The sequence below is a fragment of the Xenopus tropicalis genome, chromosome 8 (genome assembly GCF_000004195.4).
Source record: "Xenopus tropicalis strain Nigerian chromosome 8, UCB_Xtro_10.0, whole genome shotgun sequence".
In the NCBI taxonomy this organism is placed as follows: Eukaryota; Metazoa; Chordata; class Amphibia; order Anura; family Pipidae; genus Xenopus; species Xenopus tropicalis.
Window position 1 is genome coordinate 51,910,152 of NC_030684.2, and position 26,059 is coordinate 51,936,210.

Sequence of the window (26,059 nt, forward strand, 5' to 3'; positions counted from 1 at the left end):
GTGTCTGCAATGATTTAAACCATGGTCTACAATCTGCAACCTCCAACCACAGTTTCACACTTTTAACCGAGGTCATCTACAAGTAATGGGGAAGGGAGAATTAATAAGGAAAAGAGAGAGAGAAAAAAGGATACAAAGGAATGGATAGAATAAGAAGATAGTGATGGGCGAAATGTTTCGCCAGGCATTGATTCGCCGCATGTCCAAAAATTGTTGCAAGAATAGTCGCGCGTCAAAATATTGTTGCAAGAATAGTCGTGTGGCCAAAAATTTTGCAAGACTAGTCGCGTGGCCAAAAATTGTCAAAAAAATAGTCACGGCTGACAATTTTTTAGGCGGGCGACAATTTTTTTGGCGACATTTTCACAGTTTCACAATTTTTTCGCTGTTTCGCGAATCTTTTGAAAGATTCACAAATTTTTCACAAAGCAAAACAGGATAGATTCGCTCATCACTATAAGAAGATAAAAGAAAGTGGAATTAAAACCAAGGAACACAGGGGAAATGAAGATGGGGCTAGAAAATAAAAGTAAATGATGCCAATAAAACAGTGGAAGGAGAAGAGTAACCAGAAGGTAAGGGCAAATAAGGAGGGAAGATGGCAGAACAGAAGAGAGAGGTTTACTGGATACCCCATGAAATAAAAATTAGCCCCAGAATGCATGTTTGATAATGGAGTTAAAATGTATATAAATAAAACAAAATGATCTCCACATGAGTTTATATTATTGATGACTGCTTCCTTTCACCAGGTCACTGCCAAGTCCAGATAACCTTTCCCCTTGTTATTAGTTTACAGTTATACCATTTGGCATTTGTTAATAAACACCTCAGGCCAGCAACCAAAGGACACAAACAAGCTTTCAAGCATGTCTGGACTGTGACGTTGAACCATTTTTGATGTTCCACTAGCACTTTGACTATAATATCTCAATCCTAACATTTCCTGGATGCATTAGCTCTTTTTGATATATAGAAAAACTTGCCAGCATTGTTTGAAAACATATATTTTACATGCTGCCAAGTGCAGCTGCAGGTGGATTTATGCCCAACCTGTTTGTTCTAGATAGAGAAATTTGCTGCTACCAATAAAACACATATTCAAACAGAAGCCAGAAGCATAATAAAGTATTCAGTTGCACTAACAACCTCTTCCTACAAGATGCACTGAATAATAAAATACCATCTAAATACAAATGCAGCATAGTTTTCAATGATACTATGTTCATTGTCACAGACCCTTAATAACAAGCATAGGATGGAATTAAAAAATAAATACAACATATCATATAAAGCCCATTCCAGAAAAAAAGATGTATATATATTGTGTTATTGATTATCAATAAATAGCAATATACAGTCTATAGAATATAACCAGAATGCACTGTGTGTGTGGTTCATTCCTAAATGCCCACTAATATAATATCCATCAATTTATTTCATGCTATGATTATATATGATTATTATGTTATTTTATTTAAGGAGCTCATGTAATCTCAGTGTTTTACTTGACAATGATAGCCAAATTGGCTTGGGGTTAGCTGTGACTCTAATCACTAGCCCAGAACCCTTTATTATTAGAGTGCAAATCGCCATCTTTTTTGTACCATTCTACATGCACATGAGCCAGCCCAGGGAGGCCCAAAGTGCCAGCATGGAGCTGTAATAACAGTTATCAGTTAGTGTTGATTTAAAAATCCAACTTTATAGTTCTATAGCTAGACTGTATAGATGCCTAACCCTAGACTATAGCTCCCATGATGCTTTAATTTTATTATAAAATGCTATAAAATGATGATGGCAGTAGTTCATCAACAGATGCATGGAGCAATACTGCTGTGGAAGGTTCAGGTCCCCTTTATTTGAGTTAGGAAAAGGTATGTTAATGTCGTCAATGCATGAAAGCCTCAGTGGTACACTTTCCTATCAAAAGAAAAAGATTACTATTGATTTCTGTTGCGCGCTTGCAAATTGCTCTATTTTTGCTGCGAACAATAACCCACCTTGTCTAAAAATATGAAGGATGATACAGACGGCTCACAAGGTAGATGACCTGTATCAACATTCATTTAAAATGTTAGTGAGCAATGGAAGTGAAATTTCCTTTCATCCTGGTTTTGCTTTTAATGTAAAGTACCAGAATGATCTATTATCTGCCAGTAAAAGAAATGGCCTGGTACAGAATATACATATTAACACACTGTATAAACAGGGCATTCACTTTGTACTTGTTCAGCATGAAACAAGGTGACTGCGGATCTAATTATCCCATTCCTGCCAGAAAGGTCTACACTGCAGTGAGGCTTAGAAAGCCAACACAAAGGCTTCATCTTGCAGCTTTTGAAACACTCAAAGCTGTCTTTCTAGGGCCCAGCAGAGCGGCAGCTGTAGGTAGGACTAATGTTGGAGAGTTAAGTAGTGGCACATTCACCTCTGGACCATGCAGGTCATATTGCAGTAACCTTTAGTAGCAGTGGAGAGAATATTGTCTATAAAGGGACAGCAGGTATATTAAAATGGAGCAAACATGTGTTGCCCAACCTTTAGCCTTTAGGTTGCTGAAGTACAGCTCCCAGAATCCACCCTTTATTTATATAGAACCAAACTATTCTGCAGCACTTTACAGAAAATACTTACTCATCCACATCACTACCACAGTGAAGCTTAGAATCTAAGTTGTATTTGAGATATATATACTCGAGCAAGTGCCAAAAATACCGGGATCCTGCCAGAAATGTTTGAATGTAACACCTATGCAAACAAAGAGAAGGACATACAAGTACCATACAAAACTAGTATGTCCCCCCATCCCCAGTAGAATGAGACAGTAGTGTAACTATTTTGCTCCCTTGTGCCTTTTGTTTTTCAGAGGTTCAACACCCAAGCTAAATCTTGTCCAGCTTCATAAGCTTCTTTGACTCAAGTGATTTGGTTGGTCAGATTGTTTTGAATAATAAAATAGAAAAATTTTGTTTTTTCTAAAAGGCAGATATATCACAGTAGGAGATGATAGTACAAGAAATTTCTTACACAATTTTGGTGAAAAAAACCCTGCAAATGAAAATGGAGGACAAGTAACATTAACCCTGGACTACAGGTCAGACATGTTTCAATATAACGCAACAACAGTGGCTTCAGTCTGTTATAATATACTAGAGCAGTGCTGTCCAACTGGCAGCCCACGGGTCTACCTCATTTGGCCCCCACATTAAAGTCTGACTGCTGTGACTGTGACGGTATCAGTACAGAGATTAACTGGCCCCCACAGCATACGTAGTACAGTATAAACTGTGCATCTTAGAGTGGTCCTAATTGGTTACTTATGTGGTCATCATAGGTTTTCCTGTCTCCTGCTCTATGCTGCCTGTGTATGTCCTACTCTGCCTGCCCTGCTCTGTGCTGCCTGTGTGTGCCATACTCTGCCTCCCCTATGCTCCCTGTGTGTGCCAAACTCTGCCTGCCCTATGCTGCCTTTGTGTGCCATACTCTGCCTGCCCTATGCTCCTTATGTGTGCCATACTTTGCCTGCCCTATGCTGCCTGTGTGTGCCATACTCTGCCTCCCCTATGCTCCCTGTGTGTGCCATACTCTGCCTCCCCTATGCTCCCTGTGTGTGCCAAACTCTGCCTGCCCTATGCTGCCTATGTGTGCCATACTCTACCTGCCCTATGCTGCCTATGTGTGCCATACTCTGCCTGCCCTATGCGGCCTGTGTGTGCCATACTTTGCCTGCCCTATGCTGCCTGTGTGTGCCATACTCTGCCTCCCCTATGCTCCCTGTGTGTGCCATACTCTGCCTGCCCTATGCTGCCTGTGTGTGCCATACTCTGCATCCCCTATGCTGCCTGTATGTGCCATACTCTGCCTCCCCTATGCTCCCTGTGTGTGCCATACTCTGCCTGCCCTATGCTGCCAATGTGTGCCATACTCTGCCTGCCCTGTGCTGCCTGTTTGCCATACTCTGTCTGCCCTATGCTGCCTATGCTATACTCTGCCTGCCCTATGCTGCCTGTGTGTGCCATACTCTGCCTGCCCTATGCTGCCTGTGGGAGTTGAGTAGTGGGGGTTTGTTCTGGGGGTTCATTAGCATTTGGAAATAGTTGTTTGGGGGTCCATAAGGTGTTATGTGCTGGGTGTTGCTGTGCAATCCACAGGGCAGGAGGAAGCATATGGATTTAAGGTAGGGTTACCACCTGTCTGGTTTTAACATGGACAGCCCGGTTTTCAGTAAGGGTGTCCGGGTCAAAACTTGCAGGATTCTCAAAGATCGCCCCGCCCCCATGATAACGACAGCCCAACCTGTGACATCACTGGCTTACCCAATTTAATTTTATCTTAATATAATATTTTCAATAAAAGTTTTTCACATATGCGTGATGTACCAACCTTTTGTTTTTTTGGTGTGCTACCACTATTAATGTGAGTATGGTCTTAAAAGTTTTTGTGATAACATGGGTGTGGTTTGAAGTGGATAAGGTAAAATGGGCGTGGTCAACCCTGCTTCCATTATTGGCCTTCCACCATATAGACCAGGCACAGCACTGTCCTTTATTATACAGAGTATCATAGTCCAGCACCATTTAGGTTACCAGCGATGGAGCAACACTGCTATAAAAGGTTTGAGCCCTTTAAAACCAAAAGACATGTACAGATAAGAAAATATTAATACTGTACAATATTTTATCATTTTTTTATTCAGAAAGATCAGTCAAATCATAATCAGAATCCATTACTGTTCAGTTTCCAGGTTATATGATTGGACTTGAATCAAAAATACAATGTGTTTTTCTAATTTACACAGATTGTAGAAGCACCAAAGTTCTGTGTTTCTTTAGGAGTAAAACAAAAAGCTTAATTTTGTGGCATGAAGCATTTAAAGTAAAAGGGAAAAACAATTAGCTTCACTGAATCTAAATGAGTTAAATGGTAAAGCCACAGCAACACAAATGAAATTAAAATCTCCATCCAAATTAGATTGCCAATTGCAGTCATTAGAAAGATACGGCATAGGCTTGTCCTGACCTGTAATTGATTAGTCACATGTGAAGGGATCAGCAAGGCGCTCAGCCACTGGCAGATGCACGTGATTGAAAAACCAACATGATAATAAATTCTAGAAAAACTGATTATACAAAATAAGGGCTGCTTATTCTATACAGGTCTCAATGTTACACAAGGCAAGAGTGTATATGTTATAGAATGGTTATCCTGGGGCTTGCTGCAAACAGTGCAGATAGGGATCCTCACTTGGGTAATGTGAAATATACCATGGATTTATACCAGTTCTCCAATCTGATTCATCTTCACCAGCACAACATCAGTTATCAGTTGTGTCACTGGCCCTGGAGGACCATGTTTACATTAGGCAGTGTCTTAAATGTCCCTAAATAATATGCTGGGAAGTATAATACGGTGCCCTTTTAATTACAGATGTAGGTTTTCACTAATTAAGATCCAGTATTTCCTCAGCCATCTTACCGTTATCAAACAGTATTAGATGCCCAATATTACACTGTCATCATACAGTGTCTAGATAAGATGTATCTCCCCTATAAGTAAAATACAGTGTTTTAGATGTATTGGGGGGGGGTTGATGGGGGAACTGCTAATGATCAATAGGGGAGGAAAGATTAAATATATTTGCTGCCCACACACAGAAATAGCCACAGAATAGATTGCTTGTACTGGTATGGCACCTATTATACAGAATGCTTGGGACCTGGGGTTTTCCCGATAAGGCATCCTTCCGTAATTTGGATCTCCATATCTTGTCTACTAAAAAATAATTTAAACATTAATTAAACCCACTAGGGTTGTTTTGTCTCCAATAAGGATTAATGATATCTTAGTTGGGATCAAGTACAAGGTACTGTTTTATTACTACAGAGAAAAAGGAAATTATTTTTAAAAATTATTTGTTTATAATTAAGTCTATGGGAGATAGCCTTCCCGTAATTCGGAGCTTTTTGGATAACGGATCCCATACCTGTACAGAAACAGAGCCAGTATCTGTTCCTGGATCCACCAGAGCAAGTGCGCAAGCACCAAAATATTGCTTGCAAGATCAAATAATTAATTATGAAATTGCTGTTTCAATGGTTCTTGCCCCAAAATGTGTTTGTTTAATTATTTACATAAAATTTTGAAGGATGAGGATTTGGGTTGCTGTTTGTAATCCAAATGCAAATTGTCGGAGGCTAATCATCAGATTCGTGCTGCAACAGCACTAATGTTCTCTGGTAACAAAAAAAACTCAAAAAAGAAAGGTTTGAGTTCCATTTATTTTTCCTTAAAAATAAAGTAACAAACGAGGCATGGGTTATTTTATGTACGGGGGAACATTTATATATCTGTTTATGATCACTTTGGGAATTTCTGCATGTATATAAAGATTTGGAAAAACAATAAAGTATTAATAGTTACATTTTCAAAAGAAACACTGTATAAGGTCTCCTATTTTTGAGTTCCATTACACCTATATACTGTATAAATATATAGGCTTGCACAAAGCATACCAATACTTTGAAGGCCCTGTATGGATATATATATTTATATATGTATATGAAGGTTGCAGGTTATTTGAGTGTAGGGGCTGCAGATGGTCTAGTGTGCAATGATCATTTTTAAAGGAGAACTAATGCAAAATAAAGAAGTAGGGTGTAAATGCTGCAGGTTATGTTTAAGGAATCTGTACCAGGCCAAGGCAACCGTATTCCTTTGGCACAGAAGATCTGTGTTTTCAAATATGCCCAGGTAGCTCCCCATTTTCTTTTCTGCCGATTCAGAGCACATTCTCTGTTGCTTTCAGTTATTGAGATTAGGGACTGACTCACAATATACTGCATATACAGTGTAGAACATAAATGTCATAATACAAAGCTGATTAGTTTAGGTTCCTTTATATGATAGCACATAAACCAGTACAATTAGCACCAGAATTTAATAATCAGCCCAGTAGCATCAGTTTATATGACAGGCTAACCTCATTACTTGCTTGATGATTTGTGATGACCCCTAAGCTTAGCTTCTTAACAGCTGCATAGAACTCACTGAGCATGTGCAGTGTCGCTGACTTGCCTAACAAAATGGCACCCTGTGTACAACTTTGAAAGCCTGAATCATTACTGTTATAGAGGTGCTAAACCTTTAGGCCGGTGCAGTACAGTATATAAAATATGGCATTTCTAACCATATTTGTTTTCAGGGTTTAGTTATGCTTTTAATTAATAATAAGCATTTTAAAGGATGGCATTAGTGATATCAAGACCACCCCACCTGCCACCTGTGACATCAGTGGGCATGGCCCTTCTGGATTTTTAGTGAGTACTAATACATGAAGAGTGAGCCTGTGGGTTCTGAGTGATCACATAGATCTGCACAATTCTAGTGCTTAATTCATACACTGATTACATTGAGGACTGTGGGAGATCTTTTTATAGGTGGATAGAATGCAACACATTCTTAAGCTCATTATCATGCTAAACTGAGCAACCAATCAAATGCTCCCATGACTCTTAGGCAGAAATCAGTATTTGAGAGATTTTTTACTTACAATATGGTAGGAAAATGTCCTTTTTACTTGTTTACTTTTTCCCTAGCGCAGAGCTAGGAATATATTAGAATGATTAAATAATGTATTGCCAGTCTTAAAGCAACCAAACTGATGCAATCATCACTATTCAGGTCCTAGGCTCTAGGAATCACAGGCCTTACGAATACACTTAACAGCAGAAATATCTATCATTAGCATTCATTTCCATTTCTCATCTGGTAATTGCAGTTTGCACTTATACATTACTCTCTGTGCAAAAAGAAAACAAACTTTAAAGGAGAAGGAAAGGTAAAAACTAAGTAAGCTTTATCAGAAAGGTCTATGTAAATATAGCCATAAGCACTCACAGAAATGCTGCACTGAGTTCTTTGTCAAAAGAAACAGGATTTCTTGTCTCTGTTTTCCTGTGCCAGAGACACACAGTTCTCTCCTCTCTCCCTCTCCTGCTCCCCCCTCCCTCAAGAATGCTAAGAGCCTCCCCCCCCCTTAGGAATGTGTAATCTGAGCCAATCAGCATAGTCATAGTCTAACTAACTGAGCATGTACATCGGTCTTGATCTTGGTGCAGGAGCAAGGCATTATGGGAACTTTCTTTACAGAGGTCAGCATTTTTTTTCCTATGAGGCTTCTGATCATCTGAACGGGAGAAATATGGGGAGACTTAAGGGCACTATTGAGAGAACTGAAGGTATGCCTGCAGCTTGAGATTAACTCTTTATTAGCCTTTCCTTCTCCTTTAAGGTTTCACCAAGACACCAGTTTGTTTTGTGGCTATCACAGTCGCCACCATGGAAATGTGTTACCCCTCTGCAAAATATATTTTCTGGGTTCAACGACCACTTTGGAATATGGGGTGGTGAGGAGTCCATTGGGGCAGGAATTAGTAGGAATTGCAAGACTTTATAGGGACCCCTCCTATAGTTACACCACTGGAATTACACTCCTATGAAATGTATTGGTGCTTCAAGGCTCCCAGTGAAACAGAATCCCTAAATCACTGTTTCAGTTTATAGCAATAAGAATATTTCATTCTAGTTTATTTCCATTTCAAACCCAGCGGCTGCAGCAGTCTATAGCATTTTTCCCAATACAGCATTTTATCCTTCAGATCAGAGAAACATATTTTGTTTTTGCCTATCACTTTGACAGGAAATGTGTAAATCTGACAGCCTGTCTCCCATTGGTAAAGCATAATGAAACCATGGGGAAACATGGCATTCCAAAAAAAGCACCAAATGCCAGGGAGCTACAGATATACACTCCATGGGATCGTCATTCAGCGCTAACTGCAGCTCTGCTTCTAGGGATGCAAACCTAGTCATTAGCCCAACTAAAAAATACAATGTGCATAATAGCAGGTAGCACAAAAATATTATTACAATGTCCTGCAATCAGAAATTTGAAGAATAATGTATCCCTTGGTAAAAAGTTCTTTAGGGAAACCACATTTCCTGAAGGCAGTTTTATGTTGGGTAAAAACATCTGTTTTTCATAACCACAAATAAGCGTTTGGCCTATAAAAATTCTAATATTTCTACAAAGGCCTTGTATCACCTTAAGCTGCAGGCAGGCAGACTATTGTTACCGCACATACCAGTCAATGATCATCATTACATTTTATGTGTATTCCTGTCTACTGTATAACCAGGCCCAGATTTATGTAAAGGCTGCAAGACCCAGGCCTAGTGTAGAAAGTTATTAGGGGCGATAGGCATGTTGCTGCCTTAGTGCCTTCTGCACCACCTCAAGGCCTCCACAGTAATTGCCCATTTTCCTTCTGATTTACAGCACATGCACAGACTCTACCTTAGAAAGTGATCCAACCCCAAGTGACTCTTTAGGGAATGTATGTCCCAAAACAAGTGAGGTGGGAACTATAGGAAGCTCTCTCTTTTTGGGATGTTTTTGTTAGAGTGCTTTTGCGTCATCATCATTAAGGACCACTAGCCAACAAATATACCCAACCTGATCAAAGAAGGACAACTAGCCAACAAATACACCCAACCTGGTCAATACTTCCATCAGCATAGGGGGTTAAGTTGGCCGCCTTGCCAACAGGAAGTTCAAGTCCCAGGAACCCAGGACTGCAGACTCTGTAGGTGGTTGCCAACAAATATACTGAACCTGGTCTAAGAAGGAGCAGTAGCCAACAAATATACCGAACCTGGTCAAAGAAGGACCACTAGCCAACAAATATACCCAACCTGGTCAAAGAAGGACCACTAGCCAACAAATATACCCAACCTGGTCAATGCCTCCAGCAGCCTAAGAGTTAAGTTGGCTGCCTTGCCAACAGAAAAGTTCAAGTCCCACCTCTGACACATTGAGGTGGGACCAGGCTTCTCCTTCTTGCTAGGAAAGAATGGTGCCCTTTCTGCCTAATATGCTGAGTCACCATGTGGCTTCAGTGGTGTAGTGGGAAGAGCAGCTGTGTTATAAGAAGAAGGTTGCACGTTCAATACCTACTTTATCTCTAGCTACTATATGCTTTTAGTACATTGACTTTGCTTCATCATTATCATCATCATCATCAAGGTTTGCTGCGTGTCTCCAGTGGCCTAGGGCTTAAGGCAGCTGCCTTAAGGTGATTTCTGTTTTGTTCTCTTTTTTGTATTGTTTTTGTTAAAGTGAATTTGCTTTATCATCATGAAGGACCACTATCCAACAAATATACCCAACTTGGTCAATGAAGGACCACTAGCCAACAAATATACCCAAACCGGTCAATGCCTCCAGCAGCCTAGGGGTTAAGGTGGCTGCCTTGCCAACAGAAAGCTCAAGTCCCACTTCTGGTGCGTTGAGGTGGGACCAAGCTTCTCATCCTGGGGTCTGAGTGGGAACTGAGCCCAGGACCTTATGCTCTGTAGGTGGTTGCCTTAATTGCTACTCTATTTGCCAGGACATTTGTACTTGGAAAAAATGGTGCCCTTTCTGCCTAATTTGCTGACTCACCATGCAGCTTGAGTGGTGTAGTGGGAAGAGCAGCTGTGTAATAAGAAGAAGGTTACAAGTTCAATACCTGCTTCATTTCTAGTTACTATATGCTTTTGGTACATTGACTTTGCTTCATAACCAGCCAACAATTATTTAAGGTTTGCTGTGTGTATCCAGTGGCCTAGGACTTAAGGTGACTGCCTTAAGGTGTTTTCTGTTTTGTTCTCTCTTTTTGGGATGTTTTTGTTAGAGTGAATTTGCTTTATCATTATGAAGGCACTCACCTGATGTTGAATAAAAATACATTTTGCATTGAGTTGGTATATTAGCAGCAGTACCCATAACATGATAAGAAGATAAGTTTGGCAATAGCATTTCTTCCCCTTTCAGGACAAAGAACCAAAATGTTATGAACATTGTCCTTTGAGCAGCAAAACCATCATATCCTGTTTGCATGGATAGCATGTGTAACACCTGTTTGGCCAGTAAAGGGTAAATCCAGACTAGTATTAGGTAGAGCATGTGTTACATGCGATCCCCCTTTCCCAGGATGGGCCTCCGCTAGGTGGGAGATGACCTTTAGGAGCTATTTTGGAGATGAGGATGGTGTTGAACTACACCTCCCTGATGCTGTATGGCGTAGTGACAGTAATTAGGACGCCAGAAGGTTCTTTGCTGATCAACTATTAAACATTTATTGTTACAGACAGGGTTGATGCATGGTAATACTCACAATACTGAAGTAGATGTTACAGCAGTTAATAACAGTTGTAGTTATGCAAAGCAGAGTAACACCAAAGTGGAGGTAGATAAGGAGATATAGGCAATCCTAAGGATGATCACCTGTTACTGGGCCGGATCCCTACCGCAACGGTGGATCAGGGGAAGATACTGCCTGATACCTATGTCTGACTGCGGTCCCTACAGTAAGGCAAACAGAGCCTGGGTATTGCTAAACCCTTTAAAGTTCTCCTATGGTGGAGCGAATGCTGCTCATGCTAGATAGCCCTGACTGTCTCACACTATATAGAGTGTGCTATTACAGGATCTATCCTTCTGCTAACTTCACCTCATTCACGGGGCCCTGTCCCCGACTTTCACTAGAGCACCAAAGGGCTACTCTAGGGCAATTGGCTTTTACTGGGGCCAAGTCTGATCCCAGGCTCGATGGAGATGTTCCTGAGAGTCAGAAGGCAGCCAAAGAGGAAGCCTCCCCTCCTTGCTAGACACTTTATCAGTCTACAAGGGGAGTGGTCATCCTAAGTAAACCAATAAGGCACAATATAGTATGAACTAGATACATGGTGCTTTGCCCAGCAACAGCACTAGGAACTAGGAAGTAGGGATTTAAAGCCATAGGGACTCTAACACCTATGGGTCCCTACACATGCATCAGTAACTTATAGTACATAATAATATATGGTCTCCACTAAAAGTCATGGGCAGTGGGGAAACCTGATAAACATTACAAACAAGGCCCTATGTGCCTCAGTTTGAATTCATTTAGAAATGTTTGACCTTAACAAAGGAAAATACCCTAAAAATGAGTTACAAAATATAGTAATAAGCAAAGAAAAAAGCAATCAATGTATCTGGCAAAAGCTAATTTAAATCTGCTAAAAAGCATAGATATTTAGTGAGTTATCTCCTAAATCATCCCTAAAGAAACAACCTCTTAGGACTTTCTGAATATGGAATGTGAGAACACTCATTAAAGTACTTTTAATGTAATCTCCCGAAATTAATTAGCAGAGCTTTACACTCTGGCATGAGAAATATGTAAATATAGTTGCTAAAATTACCTTCTCGTACACTATTTTGTTTTGTGTCTGGCTTTTAACCCAGCCTATTTCAGTGCTTGTGTTCCTTTTAACAAATGCAGAAAGACGTAAAAGGGGCAGTTGTAGGGAATAAGGTTTTACTGGCAGACCAACTGGAAGTTGAAGGATATCAGAGCAAAGCATTAGAGAAAACCAGCAGGGGTACAGCCATATCCTATAAGGGAATTTGCTTTTTTTAACTACAAAGAAAGTCAATGACTAAATGAGCGAAGATGTCGCCCAGAAAATATTTTATGATAATGCCTACTGAAATATTCATTCAACATTGAGATCAAACAGTTTGTGCCCCCTGAGGAAGCCCACTCAGGCAAAATATATATTGGAGATTTTCTGATTCGGTGCTGGGGTTCTTTCTATACCACATGGGCATTGTGGGAGACTCATTTTCAGGGGGTTCATTTCCAGATTATTATTCATTATATTCATATTTTTTCACAACCTTTTTGTAACAAGCACAAACACATTGTCATTGTACCCAGGTGCAAACACTTATACTGTATATATCTATACAGTATATCTATATGTCTCTATTTATATCTACAACCATCTATCTATCTATTATATTTAAATAAATATATATATATATATATACACCTTGATAAAGGTCTCTAAGGGGACAAAAAACATTACAAACAACATTTTTTTCCTTTTTTCAAAAGACCAGCATGTGCAATACTGTTTGTCCTAACTATATATATACTGTACATAGCCTAGTATATATATATATATATATAAAATGTAGAGGTGTTTATTCAAATCAACATCTAACGTTTCGGCTGCATCCACAGCCTTTCTCAAAGTCTTTGAGAAAGGCTGTGGATGCAGCCGAAACGTTAGATGTTGATTTGAATAAACACCTCTACATTTTCTGTAAGACCTGTGAGTGCGGACTCTCTCTACAGCTACTCCATCTATTATTTTGGGACTGCACCCAGGCTCCCTTGGACCTACTTATACGTGAGTGCCTGTCTTCTTGCAATATATATATATATATATATATAGTTCCCAAGATGTAAAAGAAACCACACTCACAGGACTTATAGTGCAGAAAATGTGGTTTTTATTGCTGTACTAGAAATCCTGTGATTGCAGATTCCTTTACACCATGGACTGCACCTTCATCATCTGGACTGCATCTAGGCTCTGATATTCTATTTACAAGGTAATCATTTTAAAATTTGAATTTTTGAATAAATTGGAGTCTATGGGAAATGGCCTTTCCGTAATTAAAAGCTTGCTGGATAATAGGTTTCTAGATAATGGATCCTACATATATATTTGCTTGGTAAGGGCCAGCACTCTCACATATAAGTATAAAAACAACAAAATGTCTTTATTTCACATGTCACTTGTGTCCAACGTTTCAGTCCACATTAGGACCTTTTTCACGCATAACAAATAGTGACTTGTGCAAATCTTAAATATTTGTTATTCTTGATAAAGGTCCTAACATGAAACGCTGGGCACAAGTGAGATGTGAAATAAAGACATTTTGTTGTTTTAATACTTATACATGAAAGTGCTGGTCCTTGCCAAACATATGCATTTTTTGACTGTGCACCTCAGTAGAATGTTTGGAGACGAGTGTGGGCACATTTTCTTTGAGATATATATATATATACTGTGCAGACAAGGTGGGCAGTAGAGAGACAAATCTGTGCGCACATTGGGGCAGCTCAGAATGATTTCCACAGCAAACATATTTGCCCTGCAGGTGTTTATATTTATAAATGTGGACAAGATTCGTATATTTAAAGTGCAAGCATAATATATCCTTAATATCCTTAGATGCTTTCTAAATATGACATAATTGCAAATTGGGTATATTTTTGTGTATATGCTGCATTTAAGTTACACCACAACTTTGGTGAAAAAGAAAAATATACACTGAACAGTTTGTGCAAATTGCATACTGATTTTGTAAAGATTCTGTTGACGCATTAGCGAGTCATTCAAAAATATTTGTGCGCAATGCAAGAAAAGAAAAGATGGGTACAGCAAAGCAATATTTAAGCATTTAGGGTTAAACATGAAGGACAGTTAAATATGACAAGACATACCTGCTTCTCTCCACTTGGTTTCCTGTGACTGAGAAGAAGTTCTACAGCTCCCACTACTTCCTTCCTTATTGCATACAAGAGAGCATCCCCCACATATATATTGTGGCTTAGCAGCAGCTCCATTATCTCCAGGTTCTCGTTCTCTATGGCTATAAGAAGAGCGCTGCGGCCCAGTGGATCCATGCAATTGATGTTGATATTGTAATAGATTTCGGCCTCCTCCAAGGCATGTTTGACACTGGCATAATCCCCCTTCTCCACAGCAATGAGGTAGGCCTTTTCCTCCTGTGACAGCTCTGCCTCCGCCCTTACAATCTGTAAGGGGATCCGGTCTCTGTAGGGTGAGTAGTTCACCTTTTTGTAATACAGCTGGGCCATTGTTCATAGTGACATAAACACCTACAAAAGAAAAGTCAGAATACACTTCATAAGAAAAGGGGTGGAAGGAATGGAGGATCAGTGCAACTCAGTACAAGACTCTTATGCCTATTCATGATTTAAGGGAGACAAGTTAATTGGGCAGGTATTGACTTTGCATATGATCCCTCTTAATCAATGTGAACAGACTCCGTTTTTAGTTCTTATAGCCCATTTTGTTGACATTTTATAATAGATTAATATATTTTTTAAATAAAGAAATACCAGGCTATTAAAGTCAACAAATAATGGACTTGATTGCTACATTATGATGTCAACATTTTCTGTAATTATTACATGGTTAAAATGGCCAATCATGAACATGTCCCAGAAGATGAATGCCCAATGCTTGTTCTCTGGCTATTTTCTCTAGGCTGCACTGTGCTACCTCTTATTGTGCCCCAGGTTTAGCTTTAACTGCTTTTCTTAGAAGCAGAACAGTAACTTTAATAATGCACACCCTGTGATATGCTGTATCATGGGGAACTTCACTAATTTGCTGTTTACCAACAAAATCCAAAACAGAATAAACCTAGCAACAAAACATTAAATGATAATAGATATGGGCAGTTACACTTACATTATAAAGATTCAGACCAGTAATACAATTAGTTTGATTCTGTATTGACAGTGCTTATTAAAATCACCTAGACATGGTTTCCAGGGTGCTTGTACCTGTATAATATTCCAGAAACTGACCCAGGGTGTGAAGTTAGTGATTATTACTATTAGCACATGTATTAACTAGTTCCTTGTCCTTTACAGAATAGCAACCAATCAGATATCTGCTTTTAGGCTGATGCCACATGGGGTGATAATCATCCCCATGCTCTGGCATCAGCCTCCTGCCTTGCCTGCACCTAGAAGCATTGTGTCCATCTGGGTGCCTGCACCCTGGCAGAGACAATGCTTCTGGGTGCAGGCAAGGTAAGGGGTTGATGCTAGTGCAGGGGCTGATTCTCAGCTTGCATTTTTCCGCAGGCTGAGAATCAACCCCACATGGCTTCAGCCTTAAGCAGCTGGCTAGAATATTGTACCTGCTACTGGTTTGCTAAATGTTATAGACTCATAGAAACATTGTGCCTTTAATTACATTACTTAAGTTTGTTTGTTTTATGTATGTTTATTGCACAATACAGCTCTGTGTTAGTGCATGGAGGCACACAAGCAATTGCAAAACCATGAAGGCTGTGTGTGTTCACTTGTATTCACTAACTCATGGCATTTAATGTTGCTCATAAGGCTGGGATGGGCTATCTATTATTAAATAAATAGTGCTCAGTCAATCCAGAGATAAACAGAGAGGGTTAAATGTCCTGAAGAAAACTCAACACCACGAATACTCTTCCCAAGAGTGATTATTCAACACAAGTCTTTGAAGAGCAAGGTCAAAATACCCTAGCAGATCACAGACAATCTTAACAGCTTATAATGTGCAGGATTTCTTTCCTCATCTAAAGTTATTGAGCATGGCTGCTGGTCATTCAAGGATACCAAAAGAAACCGCTCACAAAGAGCACTTTATTCTTTTTAATAATTACCAGAGAATTTTTTTTCTAACTCTAAAATGTTATTGCAGTGTAATATTGGCAAAATGTGCACAGTAATCACAAATACAGGTATGGGATCCATTATCCAAAAACCCATTATCTAGGAATCTCCAAATTACGGCAAGGCCATCTCCCATAAACTGTATTTTAATCAAATAATTCTAATAATTCTAATTCTATAATAAAAAGTACCTTGTGCTCATATTATATAGTTAATCCATATTGGGTTTGTTTAGTAGACTTGAGGTATGGAGATCCAAATTGCGGATCAATCCCTTATCTTGAAAACCCCAGGTCCTGAGTATTCTGGATAACAAGTCCTACTATCTGTATTTGTTTACAAGATGTCTGACATAAAGATGATTCTTATTGGATAACTTTCTAATGAAATTCTCACCTTGGATTGCTATGGGGAACATAATTAATTTCTCTTAGGTTAGGAAAAATAACATTTTCAAGAAAAAATGTGGCGAGCTGCCACAAAGTTTTCGCAATTTTCAAAAATGTAACAACTGTTGCAACCAAACCTTGGCAGTTTGGTAGTTGAAAAACATATTTGCCTATTTTTAGTTTTGTCAGAATGTGTACTTTACACTTGACATATGGCTTTCTGGGGTGAACATACTTTTTTATGGCTTTACCCCAGTAAATGTATTGATTTGCAGTAGCTAAAGTAACATTCATGATAGATCATATGAGGGTAATTTATTTGGGGACTCTACATGCAACATACTTAGGGCTAAACCCATTGTTAGTGGAATATTTGGCCTGGATATTTATTCAATGTAGATTTCTGGAGTGGCACTTCCAGCGTGCTGCTGGGAGTTTTTTTATCTATACAATTAAGAACTATACATATTTGGTATTGACATATTCAGGAGACTTTCTAAATCAGTATTTTTGTATATACATTAAAATCTGTTTCTGATATGTGTCTCTATATAAAGATTTTATTTTATTTTTTAGACATTAAGAAGCCTATATCATTGCAGAATTGGAATAGCATGCAAATTTGGAAAACATTTGTTGTCTTTTAAAAAATCTCTCTCTCTCTTTATATATATACAAGTACATACACATACATACATGATACTGTATACTGTATGTATAGTAGTGGCTTTAGTAGTAAAATCACCATTATGCTTAAGTTGGACAACAGTGCATACACAAGAAATATTGTTGCAAGTAGGGCATAGAATGTCATGTGTAGCCAGTAGGGCACCAAGCCTGAATCAAAATTAAATGTTTATGTATTTATGTAATAAATTTAGCTGAAAAAGGAAATCAAGTTCGACCTTCTAAAATCTTCAAAAGTGATTGAGAGGAAGACAGACCAAATTCCTCTGCATTTTCGATCATCATCATCAACCAAAAAATCATGTATGCTTATCCTTCCCTAAATATCTTTTGAGAAAAGGCCCAAAAATTCATAAGATGGTCCTCAGGGTAGAGTAACATTGAAAATCAGTTTGATTTTAGTGTAAAGGCAAACAAGCATTAGCGTCTAAAGTCCAATTAGAAGAATGCAATCATATTTGGTTGTCCCCAGCTGTTCATTCCCTCTCTTATTTATGAAACTGGTTTGTTGAATTCAATGTGATTCCAGAGCTAATTAGTGATACAAGGTATTCTGGCAGATCACACTGTTACCTAAGTGTAGCAAGCTGGCCATTGGCCCACTTGGAACTTCAGCCCTAGTCTTCTACAGTCAGAAAATTAGATGTGAGGATGAGCATACATGGAGATTTTGCAAGGCAAAACACTGAGCTGGAAATGATTCAGCGTCTTTCTTTTTTATGTGTTGGCAAATGTTAATGCACAATAAAAAAAGCAGCGTATCCAATAAAAAGAACTTGTTACCGTACTGAATTTACTGTATAAATATGGTTATAAGACAGTTCATATGCTTGGGGGCTGGTATATTTCTAAAACTAATGTTCCACAAAGAAAATTAGTCCCCCATGATAGATCTCTGCTGCCACAGAGAGAAAATTCTTATTTACTTGCAACAATAAGAGTTGTCAGAGGAAAGCCCTATGCCTATCCAGTGCGTCAAAAGAAAATGATGCGTACATCAAGAAATGACGCACATGACTTTCTTTGTCACAATGCAAATTTCTTCTGCTGCAAATTTTTGGTGAAATGTGGAAATCCATGTCGCTCATCACTACGGGTGACATTGGCCTAAAGGATTCCCAACAGGTCATAATAATCCCATTTACCATACACTATAATGACACAATTGTTGACTGACATTTATCAAAGCATTGTATCAGGATTCATCAGAATCTATTTGACTAAGTAAACACATTTTTTGTTTCATGGGGTGTTTGAGCTCAGTCTCTGAGCTCTAGCGCCCTGCCAAATTAATTATCTCTTAAAAAAAAATGAATGAAAATAAAAGAATGCAATGCAAGTTAATTTAGAAAAGCTCAAAAAGATCATTGGACAATGGACCATCTCATCAGATGAAGACATCCTTAAGTTGACAGTACCTGCTTGATCCAATTGGACAGGAACCACATGTAGGTTTTCATAGAACAGCAAAGGCCTGATATGTAAGAACTGCCAAAACTATTCTGCCTATTTTTAAGCCCAGTCCCAGTGGGGAGAAAACATTGCTGATTGAGGTAAAAAATGTTTATTTATCTGATTATTACATTCAAAATGTTGTTGGATAGCGAGGGGATGCAAAAGGTAAAAGGGGGCAAAAGAGAGTTAGGGAACATATTATGCTTCATTTTATCTCTGTGTATTGCATATTGCCTCAGTTTGCATAGAGGATGCCATGACATGGCACAGGAGAAAGCCCTTGTAATACTGAGCAAGAATTGTCATACACATTTCCCATTGCTTTGGAAACCTATAAATGATTAATATTTGAAACATCAGCTTCTCTTTTAAAGCTACTAGTAGCATTCTGTCAAACTGCAAATTTATGTGGTTGTTTGAAGCAGTTAACGTTCATACTTTAGTTTTTGGTATGATTTCTAAATTAGGCGTGGTGGAGCAATATGTTAGCATTCTTGCCATAGCTTCTGCACCTGTGATAAAGAACAAGAGCATTCCTACAAGATCTGATTCATTCCAGACAAGTCTCTGGGTTTTGGGAATAAAGATGGATAAGTTAAATTTGACACAATAGTCCTTCTTTATGTGTTTGCTAATTGGGAAAGACAGAGCCATACGATTATTTTGAAACGAAAAAGAGAGTGGAGGAATGAATGGAGAATTGTGGTTGAAGAGGTAAAGGAAATAACTGGATGTGGTTAAACAACCTTAAATATCAGTAAAAACAGCTGTAGTTTTCAGCATGCGCTGCCCTATTTGAGCAAATACTGCTGTATTCTGCTCCCAGTGGAATTTGTAACATAGAGCACACTGATGTATTTCTTATTATGGCTTCTCTTGAAATAAATCACATCTGATTCCTGCCTGATCCTTTTTATCCTCTGTTTCACCAGACAGCCATAAAGCATTTATAGTGTCTTGAAAAAAAGGCTCTTTAACACTTTGAGAACTAGAGACGCTTGTTTAATGGAGCTCATTCATTGACAAATTATTAATGCTACTGGGAAAGGAGACAGTCATAAGTCATGGGCAACCAAAGTCAGCGGGGTTGATCACATGCTGCGCAGAGATAGGGTTATGTGTAGAAAGGCTATATATTCAGAACTATAAATTGATTGAAATTGATAATTGATTCAGTAGAAAACTATTAGGATCCTTTATCACGTATACTAAATTAGATTAAAATAGATTACTAAAATATATTCTGTATTCAATTATGGTCTGTAATGACTCCTGTAGCCTTGAGTTTTGCTACATGAGTTTTGAGAATCAGAATATTGATATAGTGAGCAATAATTACATATGGTTCATGCCCCTAAAATGACTTTATTGGCAATCAACCGAGGAGAACATTGAATCTTGTATTAAACTTAAATGATCAGCCCTGTTTCAGAACCTTTATATCTAATATTACACACATAAACCTGCTACTTATTAGTAAAGGTATGGGATGAGTAAGAATGCCTGGGACCTGATATTATCTGGATAAGGGATCTATCCATAATTTGGATCAGCATATCTTAAGCATTTAAACTTGAAATAAACTCAGCAGGACTGTTTTGCCTCCAATATGGATTCATGCAGTTTAGTTACCATCAAGTACAATGTGTTCTATTATTACAGAGAAAAATTGGAATTATTTGTTTAAAATGGCTCTATGGGAGATTTCCCTTCTGTAATTTGGAGCCTTCTGAATAATTGGTTTCCAGATAACAGATCCTATGCCTGTAAATGTATAATGAACTATGAGTTCAACCTATAACATTTATATTAGACATATCAATGCTGGGGCATCCTGTACAAATCCTGTACAAATAGTACTAAGTCTGCTTGTGCCTATCCAACACAGATCAAAAAGTTATTTATCTAAAATATTTATACCCATGAGGCATATGATACTATGTTACTATACTATCCAGCTTTGGGTCACAAGTAGTTAATGTTCCTCCCATACCAGTTAACATAAACACAAATATAAATAACAAAAGGATAAATGGTTATTTGTTTGAGGTTATTTCTCATTACATAAAGAACTGAATGGTACTTAAGGGACATATTGATTAAACATTGAACTGCGGTTCACCTGGAAATCAATCAGTCATACGTATATATAGCTTCTGTTTACAAAATGGATTGCTGAACACATGGATAATTCCATGACTCCGCCATATGTCTGATTAATAAGCAATAGAGGATTTAATCTTTGCATTTATCTGGGGAGTATCTGACATAGTAACTCCCTGGTAGCTACTTATTTATCAAATATTGAACTCAGCAATGCACAGCAGTTGCCAACAGTTAAATAGTTTCCTTGTTTATTAACATTTACCTGATAGTCAGGGAAGTGTGTTAACAAACTGACACCCCAATGTGTTCTATGGAGTGTTAATGCTCAGTGAGAAGCATATTATTGTAACAAAATTCATTATACCTGGGAAGCAGGTCTTGCCATCATCTTTTTTTTCCATCTGTTGACCTACAATTCTTAGTATCCTCCAAATATTGCACATTACCTTTCTGATTTTCATGCCAGTGACTGATGAGATCCCAAACTTTTGCAGCAAGTCATTATCTATTATTTACTAGTAACATGACCCAAAAACTAAATCAGGGGGTTTAGAAGAGATTAGGTATAGCAGGAACCAGGGCAACTGTTCTGTGCCGCCACATTTAGTAGAATAGCATTACCCCAGGTTCCCATTATCATGTATTTATATAAAGCCCCATCATATGGTTCAGTGCTGTACAGTTAATTGGTGTACACATAAATAAACAAATTACACACAAATACTGACAGGAGACCCTGCTAATTAGAGCTCACAGTGATTAAAGTACCAAACAGTATTGTGAAATAGGGCAGCCATAGTGAGCCCACCAATGTGAGATTTGTTTGTTTGGACATGATTATTAAAAGAGAAAACTCCAACTCCACACACCAATATTTTCTGCTTGGCCACATTACTTTTTAATGCCCTCTCATTTAAAGACTGATTTATTTATTACACCACTTTTAGCTATTCCCTGATGTATCTCAAGGATTACGGAAGATGCAGTAGTATGTGGGCTCTGGCTCAAACTCAGATACTGACAAAAAAAATAATCATCTGGGGCCTTTACACATTTTCTTTCAAGGGTAGATCAGTCAGGAGAGGTCACCAAGCATATTTGCTATCGTAAAGTACAATAATGTTCAAATCAAATATAATGTGTGCCATGTGCAATACTGTCTGCCATGTTTCAGAAATTGCTTTAACAACAAATGCTGTGATATAAGATTCTGGCTGAATATTAAAAATTTAGGGGCTGAGGTGTAAATTCCTTGTTGTCTCTCCGAGGTTAAACCTGTGTTTATTTATTAAAATAAACTGTAAAGCAGAGAGAGAGAAAAAAATACCTCCATTCTAGAGTTCAGCCAAAGTCAAAGCACTCATTTCTGTAGCATCAAAGCAATTTACCTGTACTTGTGCTCCCTGGATTGGAATAATGACAGCGGTGCTGTTACTTAAATGGATCACCAGTTACGCAGCAGAAATTGTTCTCCCAGTGGTATCCTAACCTGGATCTCATCTAGTCTGAGCCAGGCAGCCTAGTTATGCACATTGCTCACTGTAGCTACGGATTTTATATCCAGCAATTAAAGTGATTGATTTTGATACAGTAATTGTTCTAACATCCACAGGTACAGTAAAAATACATATATGATGTATAAAAAAGTGTTTATTTTCTACAAGTTAAGTATTACAAAGTGTGGGTGCTCTGCAAATTAATTTATTGAGAGTTCATACTGACTCAAGTCATTAAGGTACTTGCGTCTAAACACACTTATGGACTTGCACATGGTGGCAATGCGTCCATCCTGCCTCTTCTGATCACTGGTGAGCAACTAAAGCAATAGTTGCGGGGTTCCCACAGTGAGTGGCATCAAAAGGAGCAACAAAGAACCCAATTCAAATGTGGCTTTGAATACACTCTGTGGAACTGATGCAACCTCCCTCATACTCAAGTGCAGACTCATGCTGGAATTATGGGGGAAAATTCTGCATGATGGGTAAAAAAACATGGCAATGTACATTTGAAATTGCACTTTGCACACTGGACATAAAAATAAAAACATTCCGTCATTTGGAGCCAGTACGCATTACGTCACTTCCAGTCTCCGGAAGCGCCACATTCTATCCCCCAGGTAACTCTTGGTACAAGTTGACAGCTCTGCCTGAAATCACACTTTGGACTACTTTATATAACAGTGTTTGTGATGCCACTAGTAATGTACTTTGCGTCACATGTCTCACTGAAACTGTGTAGCATAAAAAGTGATTTAACCCCTTATTACCTCATGCTTTTATATGGTTGTTGGGCTACTGTGACTCCTAAATCCCTTCTATTTTACAATAGGGGGTGCATTATCACCTGTATAATACATAAGGGCCATGAAACTCCTGTAAGTTAAATCTTTACACATGGTGATTAGTGATGTAATATTTGTCGGAAGAGTCACTGAAACTTGTGTAACTATGTTATGTTAAACTTGTGTAAACTATGAGGATATCCAGATGCGTCAGGAGAAAGCTTGGGGCCCTGTTCTACATGGGAACTGTCCCTTTTGAGTTAACCCAGAGCAAACCAACTCAGGGTGAAGGCACCAAAGCCTTGCCTCAACGATATGTTCTATTCTGTATTAACAGTTGCTCTTTTATGCATTCATAATGCATAAGCCTACTCCAAATGTTTCTCGGATAATGAAAACATGGAAAGAAAAATAGGGCAAATTAATATTACCTGTAAGAAGGCACAACAAGTCACCACTAGGCTGCAAGGGGGTGAAATGACTAAGATGCTACCGATTAGCAGGTAAAAGTAGAAAAATAATAACCCTGAGGTGGATATTAGTTATTGCCCAGAATGAAATGGCACTCTGAGAGTCTATTAAAGTTAACAAACAAAACACACACAAAAAAATTAGGATCCTAAATGGCAAGCTCATTATACTTGTAGAAGCACTCTATAGCTTATTTAAGTGAAGTGCTACTTCAACAAATGGACAATAAATTGACTGATCATCGCACACTCCCTGGCCCCATTCCAACACAGAAAACAACATCTGTTGTTTTGCACTGAATCAATAGAGTGAAATGCTTGGTTTTTGGTGACATATACCTTTCCTAAAATTGGTTATTGACCCCTAGGCCTAGGGACCTCTAGGCAGCCCAAGCTTATTTCAGGTGAAAGAGAATTCTCAGATGTCAATTATATCATTGTTATCTAACATAACGATAGACCTTTGCAAGTTGTTTTTTTTGGCGATTCAAACTTTAGAAGGACAGATATAGTGAGGTTATAGGCCAAAACAAAATTAATTTATTGTCTTTGGTAATGACTGTAGGAATCCAAGAACAGAGAGTCAGTGTACACAGAGCAGGCAGAATTCTGACTGAAGGATACACTTGCATCAGTTGGGCTGCTGATTCTGAAGGACATGGAAAATGTATACTGCGTAGCATTGCTTTAACTATCCATCTCTATGATTGCTGGATTCAAACTCACATGATGCTGCAACCCTTGATCCAATTCTTAATAATTCTTAATGTTATAGTGGAGCAACCTTTTATGGAAGGTAAATTAATCCGATGAAAGTGAGTGTAGGACTGGCCAGACCTGAGATGACTTTGACATAGTCGCCAATTTAATATATTGCAATATATAGACAAACAATGCCTGTTTTGTTTAAAGGTCAGGGATCTGCTGTGCACATTTGATCGTTGTGGGTAGCACTTCAACTTTATGATTGTTCAATGGTTAATTGGCAGCTTCAAGGGAAACAGGGACCAAAAAACGTCACAGTATCCAGATCCCACAGGAGGGAAATGTGGTCCAGGTGCAATTTAAAAGGGGCAATGAAGTCTTCAGATCTAAAGGCAAGGTTTGATAAGCTAACATTAATCACAATCAGCGCATGTGCCAGGATAGACAGCAGAGAATTTATAAATAAATGAACTTAACCTACGAAGATTCTGTGTCAGCTTCTTGTCCTTAGGCAAGTCCCTTAAGCTCCTCTGATCTCAGGTACCATAACCATAGGGGCCCTGTAATTACTGGTACTCGTAGTGCCAATCCAAGATTTTCTGCTGTTTAATATTTCAATTCCCAAACTTTACAGTTTTATCCAGATACAAAAAAAAATGGTTTCTGATCAATACAAATTAATTTAAGAATCCACAAACAGACAAATTTAAAGGGGAAAATGAAAATGTATTATAAGCTTCATCTCATGGAAATAAGGAAACTAAATATAAGCAATTAGAAAGTCTGTACCTTTTGTGCAATAATCAAGTTACTCCTTACTATCTCCCCCACAGCAGTCTCAAAATGCTGCTTGGCACTGGGGATAATGTAATAAAAGTCACAAAGTTTGAAACATATCCAGTAATCCATAGCAGTCAATATGCCGGTAGCATTTACTGGTTCGATAAAAGTTTAAAGACCTGGTGCAAAGTGGCCCTAATTGTACAAGGGACTTAACTAGCTTTTTAAATAATTCAGCATAATGTAAAAGGCTTTTGTACAACAAGTCATCTTTCTCTCATATACTCAATGAGAAGGTATACAGTAGGTATCCAATAGTGAACTATTACAGTCCAAGCAACCACAAAGACAAATAAATACATTTTTCAAGTCGTTTTCATAGCAGATAATGAAGGACTTACAAACATATATTTGCCAATATTAAACTCATCAGCTTCAAGCTGATCCATGTTGAACAGCTGCAATGTTCACTTTGGCCAATCAGCAGAATACCCAAAGACATTATTACTGTAGCTTGTCTTTTATAAGCTGGAATGATTTTAAATCACACACTTACTAACGCAGCATGTAATGTTCAAAAGCCTTTCACATCACGTTAGGCTATAAACTGAGTAAATGAATGCTCTAATACATGCTTACATTTACCCAGGGTATATAAATGAATACTGGCTTTTATAGTGTAATTATATTGTATATCTAATGTCGCCCTGTCATCATTTGATTTTTTATTCATCTTGAGGTGTGAGGATATATACAAAAAAAGTGGGATGCACAGTGAATTTTTGTTATAAAAGTTTGCTGGTCTACCTTATATTAGATATACATCCTTAC

The 26,059-nt window shown here is 38.3% G+C and overlaps 1 protein-coding gene across 1 annotated transcript in view; it reads right to left on the minus strand.

Annotated features, from left to right (window-relative positions):
* The window catches only part of trpc5 (transient receptor potential cation channel, subfamily C, member 5), a 112,381-nt gene that overhangs the window by 46,205 nt on the left and 40,117 nt on the right, over positions 1–26,059 (minus strand). Inside the window, exon 2 of the mRNA XM_018096991.2 lies at positions 14,388–14,786. Coding sequence (XP_017952480.1) covers positions 14,388–14,765 — 378 coding nt within the window. The 5' untranslated portion in view covers positions 14,766–14,786. The remainder of the gene's footprint in view (positions 1–14,387; positions 14,787–26,059) is intronic.